The sequence below is a fragment of the Coregonus clupeaformis genome, chromosome 29 (genome assembly GCF_020615455.1).
Source record: "Coregonus clupeaformis isolate EN_2021a chromosome 29, ASM2061545v1, whole genome shotgun sequence".
Taxonomy (NCBI): Eukaryota; Metazoa; Chordata; class Actinopteri; order Salmoniformes; family Salmonidae; genus Coregonus; species Coregonus clupeaformis.
Window position 1 is genome coordinate 38,401,422 of NC_059220.1, and position 9,646 is coordinate 38,411,067.

General features: G+C 42.2%; 1 protein-coding gene and 1 pseudogene across 3 annotated transcripts; both read right to left on the reverse strand.

The window, feature by feature from the left end:
• Positions 1 to 196: 196 nt before the first annotated feature.
• Positions 197 to 317, reverse strand: LOC121573111 (annotated as a pseudogene).
• Positions 318 to 6,005: 5,688 nt separating this feature from the next.
• On the reverse strand, positions 6,006 to 8,872 carry LOC121572831 (translationally-controlled tumor protein homolog). 3 transcript variants are annotated; one of them, XM_041884863.2, is made up of 6 exons: positions 8,735 to 8,872; positions 7,903 to 7,976; positions 7,442 to 7,626; positions 7,174 to 7,279; positions 6,794 to 6,910; positions 6,006 to 6,678 (listed from the first exon to the last, which is right to left on the reverse strand). In XM_041884863.2, exons 1-6 carry the CDS (start codon positions 8,760 to 8,762, stop codon positions 6,676 to 6,678), a joined length of 513 nt encoding a protein of 170 aa, XP_041740797.1. In that variant the 5' UTR covers positions 8,763 to 8,872; the 3' UTR covers positions 6,006 to 6,675. The 3 variants fall into 3 exon arrangements, with proteins under 3 accessions (XP_041740797.1, XP_041740796.1, XP_041740798.1); XM_041884862.2 differs by having other exon boundaries at positions 7,174 to 7,303; XM_041884864.2 differs by lacking the exon at positions 8,735 to 8,872 and having other exon boundaries at positions 7,174 to 7,303; positions 7,886 to 7,971.
• Between the last annotated feature and the right edge of the window lie 774 nt (positions 8,873 to 9,646).

Consider the following 9,646-nt stretch of genomic DNA (forward strand, 5'->3'; position numbering starts at 1 on the left):
CCATTTCCCACCACTGTGCTCGTGTGTCGAAGAAGTCCTGTAGCATCTGCCACTGGCTGAACTGCTCCCTGTACTGGCTAACTACTCTATCATCTTCTCAAAGGGAGCAGTTCAGTTTCCAGGGCCCTCTTCCTACAGTCACACCCGAAGTTAGTGAAAGGGTGCACGTCAGCATTACGTGATCTGAGAAGAAAGCAGGGGTTATTCTAGCATCAGTTGGCGGGCAGTCACGGGTAAACAGATAGTCGATGCGAGAGGCTCTGGTGCCGTCAGAACAGATACTACACTTGATCTTAGCCAAAAGGCAGAGAAGCGAAACTGAACCACACATTTCTCCAGGGATGCCATTCTGGAGAGCAATGAATTGGTTGACGGTTACAAACTATCATACATCCGCACACATATTTCTCTAAGTCTATTTGAAATAACATGGGAACTGCGGGCGCGAGATGAAAAGGAATTTGAATTATTTGTTTCATACTCTGAATACATTGTAGCGCGTGTGATCTCCTCAACATACATGATCGGCCAATCGGAAGCTTGGAAATTAAAATACGACGAGAAGATAAAACCGGGGAAAACAGCTACCAGAGATTGTAGAACATGCATTACACATTTGATCTACGTTGATGCATGTGGATATCTGTCGTTTTGTCTAAAACAGCAAATCGAACAGTAGTTAGGTGGACTGCGTCTTGCAGTCAAAACCTTGCAAGCACAGGAGTTATCAGATTTTTACAGTATATGGATGGTTCACTGCAATCTACTGAGAACACTTCGAGCCTATCTAGATGGAGCGGGTTTGAGTGGGAAAAGAGAGCTACATCATTTCCGGTTGAGTGCTTTGGAAGCAGCAGCGGAACCTCGCAATGTTAGACAATTATGCCCTTTGTTTACAACTGAACTGTATAGCTATTCTAACATGTTCAATGAATCTGTAGCTAAATGTACACACACAGGTAGTAGCTTTACTTTATATAGCCTAGTAATACATCGATTTAGTGCATGTGGAGGGGCCAAGTTATAAAATGATGAGGTCTAACCTAGCTATCTATCCAAACTCAAAATGGCATTCATACTAGCTAGTACCAGTCATCATAGCTACGCTATTTAGCTACATCCACTATCATATTCTCATCCAATTACAACTCAGTCGCCCGGCTTTTTACCTTAATGCCAACCAAAGAAACATTAATGTAACTAACGTTATATATATATATACAGTGGGGGAAAAAAGTATTTAGTCAGCCACCAATTGCGCAAGTTCTCCCACTTAAAAAGATGAGAGAGGCCTATAATTTTCATCATAGGTACACGTCAACTATGACAGACAAATTGAGAGAGAAAAAAATCCAGAAAATCACATTGTAGGATTTTTTATGAATTTATTTGCAAATTATGGTGGAAAATAAGTATTTGGTCACCTACAAACAAGCAAGATTTCTGGCTCTCACAGACCTGTAACTTCTTCTTTAAGAGGCTCCTCTGTCCTCCACTCGTTACCTGTATTAATGGCACCTGTTTGAACTTGTTATCAGTATAAAAGACACCTGTCCACAACCTCAAACAGTCACACTCCAAACTCCACTATGGCCAAGACCAAAGGGCTGTCAAAGGACACCAGAAACAAAATTGTAGACCTGCACCAGGCGGGGAAGACTGAATCTGCAATAGGTAAGCAGCTTGGTTTGAAGAAATCAACTGTGGGAGCAATTATTAGGAAATGGAAGACATACAAGACCACTGATAATCTCCCTCGATCTGGGGCTCCACGCAAGATCTCACCCCGTGGGGTCAAAATGATCACAAGAACGGTGAGCAAAAATCCCAGAACCACACGGGGGGACCTAGTGAATGACCTGCAGAGAGCTGGGACCAAAGTAACAAAGCCTACCATCAGTAACACACTACGCCGCCAGGGACTCAAATCCTGCAGTGCCAGACGTGTCCCCCTGCTTAAGCCAGTACATGTCCAGGCCCGTCTGAAGTTTGCTAGAGTGCATTTGGATGATCCAGAAGAGGATTGGGAGAATGTCATATGGTCAGATGAAACCAAAATAGAACTTTTTGGTAAAAACTCAACTCGTCGTGTTTGGAGGACAAAGAATGCTGAGTTGCATCCAAAGAACACCATACCTACTGTGAAGCATGGGGGTGGAAACATCATGCTTTGGGGCTGTTTTTCTGCAAAGGGACCAGGACGACTGATCCGTGTAAAGGAAAGAATGAATGGGGCCATGTATCGTGAGATTTTGAGTGAAAACCTCCTTCCATCAGCAAGGGCATTGAAGATGAAACGTGGCTGGGTCTTTCAGCGTGACAATGATCCCAAACACACCGCCCGGGCAACGAAGGAGTGGCTTCGTAAGAAGCATTTCAAGGTCCTGGAGTGGCCTAGCCAGTCTCCAGATCTCAACCCCATAGAAAATCTTTGGAGGGAGTTGAAAGTCCGTGTTGCCCAGCGACAGCCCCAAAACATCACTGCTCTAGAGGAGATCTGCATGGAGGAATGGGCCAAAATACCAGCAACAGTATGTGAAAACCTTGTGAAGACTTACAGAAAACGTTTGACCTGTGTCATTGCCAACAAAGGGTATATAACAAAGTATTGAGAAACTTTTGTTATTGACCAAATACTTATTTTCCACCATAATTTGCAAATAAATTCATTAAAAATCCTACAATGTGATTTTCTGGAAAAATGTTTCTCAATTTGTCTGTCATAGTTGATGTGTACCTATGATGAAAATTACAGGCCTCTCTCATCTTTTTAAGTGGGAGAACTTGCACTATTGGTGGCTGACTAAATACTTTTTTTCCCCACTGTATATATACACACACTGAAACAAACGTCTGTAGGCAAAGCTTGTACAAGCATGCTCTGTGTAGTCTCTCTCTGTGCAGGTCTAAAACGCACAGTACAGTGGGGGAGGGGGGCACTCAGGAGTTGTCCGTCTCCCGCTCACTGAGCTAGCAAGCCAGTTAGCTACAAGCCAGTTAGCCAGCTGGTGTTGTTCTCAAACCAACAAAAACACATCCTTTTTCTAGTACAAACACACACATTACAATATTTAATGTATCACCAATGACTCACCGCTATTGAAGTACATTTTTGACTCACCATCTCTGTCAACTCAGAAGTTGCAAAAGTTTAGTAACAAACTGGCTAGGTTCGGAGACGGCACTTGTGACTGTTGCTAGCTAGCTGGCCATCTTGCTCAATATCTTGGCAGGCTACAACTGTTTTACTAAATTTTAGCTAGCTAAATAAACTATAAAATATGTATGTACTGATTCCATACCAGTATTCGCCTAGCCATAACTACAAATTGGTATTTGATATTCATGTTGCTCCTTCAAACGCTCTAGCAAAAAAAAGTAATTGTTCAGTTCATCTCCTTCTCTTATGAGCTGACTTGAGCGCATGCGCCCCCACATCAGACCAGTGGGCGGCCCCAGTTGAGCTGTTACGAAAGGTTATAACCACTCCCCAATGAATAGGCTGGATTCCAGAAATGTTATTGCCCTGTTCTCGATCAGGATTACAACACATTTATAAAACACAGACACAGTATTTTAATTGTATGGGTCAACTGTTTAGGCCAGGCAGTCAGCTTTTTATGTGCATTCTGTCTTCAACTAGGCCTAACTGTATTGTTCAGTAAAAAAGCCGAAAACACATAGCCTACCTCTTGAGTTTTTGTTCACTTGTAGCACTGAACAAACATATGAACGAAACATGCAACAATTTCAAAGATTTTACTAAGTTACAGTTCATATAAGGTAATCAGTCAATTGAAATAAATTCATTAGGCCCTAATCTATGGATTTCACATGACTGGGAATACAGATTATGCATCTGTTGGTCACAGATACCTTGAAAAAAAGGTAGGGGCGAGGATCAGAAAAGTATCTGGTGTGACCACCATTTGCCTCATGCTGCGCAACACATCTCCTTGCCTCATGCAGCGGGACACGTCTCCTTCGTATAGAGTTGATCAGGCTGTTGATTTTGGCCTGTGGAATGTCCTCTTCGATGGCTGTGCGAAGTTGCTGGATATTGGCAGGAACTGGAACACGCTGTCGTACATGTCGATCCAGAGCATCCCAAACGTGCTCAATGGGTGACATGTCTGGTGAGTATGCAGGCCAGGAATTGTGTACAGATCCTTGCGACATGGGGCCGTGCATTATAATGCTGAAACATGAGGTGATGACGGCGGATGAATAGCACTACAATGGGCCTTAGGATCTTGTCAGGGTCTCTCTGTATATTCAAATTCCCATCGATAAAATGCAATTGTGTTCGTTGTCCGTAGCTTATGCCTGCCCATACCATAACCCCACCGCCACCATGGGGCACTCTGTTCACAACGTTGACATCAGCAAACAGCAAAAGGCCTTGTTTCTAACAAGACACGTGGTTCAATTCAGTCAAATATAATTTTGGCTGCATGTTCAGTCCAGTGCTGAAGGATATTAAGTAACACTTTTTAGCCCTGTTGTATTGAAATAAAGAATACAATCTGATTAAAACCAGCATTCTGTTATTGATTTGTGTGTGCATGTGATTGAATTACCTTTGTTTCAGATAAGATCAGTCTGGAGGGCATAGTGGTACAGAGAGCAGAGTGCAGACCTGCCGTCAGTGAAAACTACATGAAATTGAAGAAGTGAGTGAAACAAAATTCAATACAACTGAATATAATGAGGCGACTGTGAAATAAAGCATCACTGATAGATGGGCTATTTCTCCTGGCTTCCTTTCTGAGTGAGTTTAGTAGATGTGGAGGAACAGTAGCCATATCTAAGTCCAGGAGAATATCTAATAATGGAATAAATGTCTTCCAAACTGTTTTATGGTAGCTGAGGTTGACAGGGATTGCTATAGTAACTGTTCTGTGTGTGCTATAGCAACTCTTCTCTCTCACTGTGTGTTTGAGAACATGCATACTTGCCTGAGTGTCTGTATATGTACAGTAGTGACAGTCCTGTGCATTATACTAGTAGGCTATATTCACTATTCAACCATTGTACAACATAGTGTGTGCCATTGTGTCTTCATCCACTGCTCTACCCGCTGGGACGCTTCTCTCAATGAGACCCTATATCTTCATTCATTTCTCTGCTTTACTCCGAGGTGTTTGTATGTGTGTTAATGTTATCATGTATATTCCTCTGTATCCCTCTCTCCACAGATTACAGATCGAGGTGTCTACCAAGCCCCAGCATCTGACCGAGCAGATAGACAGGGCTGTCACCAACAACTTCAAACCTGTATCCAACCATGTTGCTAATGTAACAACACTGCCATATCACATATTAAAAAGCAGTGTGTGTGTGTATCTGCCTGCTTGCATACTCCTGAAGCATGTCCAAGTGAACTATAGTTACCTGAGGCCTGAGTAGTCACACATAATAAGTAGGACAGAATCCGAACACAGATCTATTCTATCTGGAGAAGCATCAACTGTTACCCAACCACTTCTGACATCTAGAGGACGTTATCAACTACAACACATGGCTTTTGACACTAGAAGTAGACAGGTAGATGCTTATTCTAGTTTTCAGAATAAGGGTGCAGGCAGTAGCAGTGTGAACATATACTGTGAAGAGTCCAGCCCTAAACTTCCTCTCCTATAGACATATGTAAAGGAGATCCAGAGAGATGTAGGATGGTGTGGGGATCTTGCACTATGAACCATACCATGTGAAGCACTTGCCTTAAAGCAACACTGTACTTTGGATGTGTTCTTTGGATTTGATCCTTCACCTTACTTACAGAAGCTGCAATTGTGCAATAAAGATTTCATAAAATAATGGAACGACTGCTATTTGCATATTTTACATTTTCTTTCTCTAAATATGTAGGCCTACTTACTTGACAGAGCAAGCTTTAGAGATGAACTTTTCAACAAAAAGGCCAATGGCGCTAACGTCAAATATCTTTGATGTATCCAATGATTGTAGCATCTAAATTTACACAAAATAACACCACAACTGGAAATGTTTTACCCAGTGTCAGCTTTATTTTTCACAACTCAAATCAGGAAGTCCTAAGCTATCCCAATACTTTTAGTAAGGGTGTCACATCTAATGTAACTGTAAACCAAGCAAATGGAAGCCTGAGAGTTAATCAATCAACAATAAATAACCAATGAATTAATAACTAATCAATGGACTGAAAAATTGCCTTTGCAGAGATAAACAAATTATCCCAGCAAACTGTGTGTGACATATATAATGTCCCAGGTAGAAATGTAACATATTAGAGCTGACACAATTCCTTATTCTGCATGACAGAGGCATATCTGCTCTACTCTATATATACATTTCTATCTGAATGTTCTGATTGTGTTTTCCTGAATATACCAGTTAACAGAACCTCTGCAATACTCAGAGTTTAACACAGTAATCAGTAAGATCAATTACAGAATTAACAGCAAAATACTGTCACAATACCCCTTCAGTCAACCCCATAGACATGACATGGTTTGGGCATCATATAATACTTTAAAGTAATACTTCCATTCCACTCAGATATAATACAATAATTGTAACGAAATGCTTTCAATCCAAACATAATGCAGAGGAGTCGTCTGGTTGGTTGGTGGTCGTGGGTCAGGTGAGATGCAGCTGAGCAGCCAATAGAAACAAAGTTCTTAGTCCAGAGTGTTACTGTGAAAGCGAGGAGAGAGGAAGGTCAGTGGTTATAACACGAGTAGACTGGTTCTAAGTTATAACATAATTAGTATGTTATTAGACATGAGTAGACTGGGATAAAGGGACTCACGCATTTCTCGATCTCAAGGCCGTCTTTGAAGAATGTCATGAAGGGAGTGATGCCGTCCTCACGGAAGTCCAGCAGACCAACCATACCATCTGGGTTCATGGACTCACCTGTAAAAAACTACAGAGGGAGGGGGAACAGAGAGAGCGAGTGTAAGGGGGGTGAAGAGAAATGAAGTCAGTGAAACTACATCCACACGGTTCTTCTCCAATCTAGGTCTTCTTTTTTTTGCAAGCTCATAACTGTTTAGTTTCATAGGCCTGGACCTCCAATCATCACAGCTTGGCTGTGCACAAGTAGTTGATGTGATGTGAGGAATGCATGTGTAGCTGAATGGGCTGTAGGCAGTAGTAGATGTATAGCTGTAACTAGTAGTTAGTTACCTGGTAGTTCTTCATGTTGCCCATGATCTTCTTGATCTCCTCCTGAGCTCCAGCCATGAAGGGCTTCACTCTGTGTGGGTTGTTCTCCTCCAGCTTAGCCTTGATCCTGCACACACACCCACACCCACACCTTCAACAAATGCATTTAATGTCAAATAGGGACATTTTCATCTACATAAGTACAATCACAGTTTTGAGGGGCATACAGGGCGTCTGATGGGGCTAGCCTGGATGCATGCGCACACACCCGTCACTAACACACACTCACGCCTTCATGTAGTCCTTGATGTAGCCCTTGTATGAGTCCTTGGTGAAGGATGTCTCCTGCAGTTTGTGGTTGAGGACGATGTCCACTCCACTGACCGTGCTGGACTCGCAGCCGTCATCCTGCACCTCCGCCGACGCATTCGCCCCCAGCAGAGAGTCATCGATATTCTCTGTTCTACTAACCATCTGAAGGGAAAGACCGGAGGAAGATACAAAGGGGCAGGGTGGGAGGAGAAAGGAGAGTGAGTGCTGAGTCACTCAGTGGTTGGGTCCCATTACTGTCAAACACCTTATTCTACTTCAGGACCATCTGATAGGACTTGTCTATGTAAACTCAGGCATACTGAAAAACTATTAATTGAGTTAAGATGATACCCAAGTCAATAACTGGCTCCAAATCCTAATACACCTCACCTCTCACCACCACAACTCAGAGAGCTTATACCTGCAGTGGAGACGCACCTTTCCCTCAACTTCGAATAACATCCCATTTGGTGATTCTTTGATCTTGTAAATGTCCGAGAACATTTCATCCCCTGCAATAAAACAGAATTAATAGAAACCACAATAATAGTTCACAGTCACAAGGTTACATTGTTGTCAGGTAGCCTCAGGCCTTCAACAGACTTTCCCCAGGCCAGGGCTTGCTGCCGCCGGCTAACATAGCTGAGCTTGCCCACTAATCCTATTTGTTAGATGGCTGACAGATATGCTACAGCTACTGCTGTGGTACTAGCAAGATCTGCTAGGTTTACAAAGCTAGTATAACTGGATTAGAAGCATAACATTAAGATAATAGTATGTGTGCAAATGGTTAGTGGGTGGATAATCAACGAATGTACAGTTCAACTATTGAGTGATTGATAACGTTTGCTGTTAGTTGACAGCGCCTTTTGACAGCTGTCAAATTTGTCAGCCCGCGCATGGAACACAAGTAGCTGCAGGTTGGGTAACTAACAAGCTAATATCCACATTTCTCCTGTGCCGTTAGCTGCACCTGTTTTGTTTATAATGGGAAGCGCGCGGCCTAGCTAATAGCCATCACGATAAGTAAACATTCTCCTGTGGTTACATTACCAAACGTTGCCTTTTTCTTTATTAAAAGCCCCAGCGTGTGTAATGGTAAAACAGTTTATAGTAAAAACATACACAGCTGAGGTTACGTGTGGCCCTGTGCAAGGCCTTTGCCTTTGATTTCACAACACTGGGAGCCATTAAAGACCAACCCAGTTGATTCTGAATATAGATAGCATGACAACATCATTTCATGGGCATACGAGATATTTGTCCATACCAGTGATGATGTCCTTGTAGATGATCATTTTGTCGGATTGAAGTTTCGAATTCGACACAAAGACAACGGAGTCCCCTCACCCTCACTGGCTTGATCAGAAAAGAGCGTCATGCGTCCAGCACGGTCTAGTGTACGGTTTGCTGTTGAAGTCATATATATTTGGCCCAAACATTTCTGAGGCAAGTGTGCCCTCTGGCGGATACAAATACGAAAAAAACATGAAAAGGCATACTATATATAAAGTGGAGCTAGACATACTATTATGTTTTTAAATTGCAAAGTTAGCTCGTTTTGGGTGGAAGGATTGTTGGAGTGACCAGGTTGTGTAGGATACCAATGTGTGTGAGATGTGGTGTTGCTCTGTGTTGTCAGATCAGTATAGAAGTAGAGGACATAAATATAATGCACTAACACCATAGAGTACCACAGCATGAGTCATAATACCCATAAAACCTAGAAGTCAAACAGGGAAATGGTTCCAATCGTTTTTCCACCTTTCATTTTTCCCATAGGAGATTTTAGAAACATTTAAAATAAGGGCAGTGTTTGGTGTAGGCTTACAATGGTGTGACGTTTTGATAACCCTCGAGGTCAAGGTGACTTTTATCAATATATTCGCCTGTATTTACCCGCAAGAAAAGGAAATGCTAATTAGATGCTAATGTGGCTATCATAAAGAACTACAAATACCATGGTGATCTGGACGAGACTGCCGAAACGAGGCAAAGGTAAGAATCTCTGGATTAACTATCTAATGTTAGCTACATTTAGTAATGAATAAATTGGGTACATTTCTTTAAGTTGACAATTCTATGATCTGTCAATTCTGACGTGCAGAGGTTGCAGGGATTTGTAGTCTTGCATGATGTTTACTTTGATGCTAATTAGCATTTTCGAATCGGAGAGTAAATA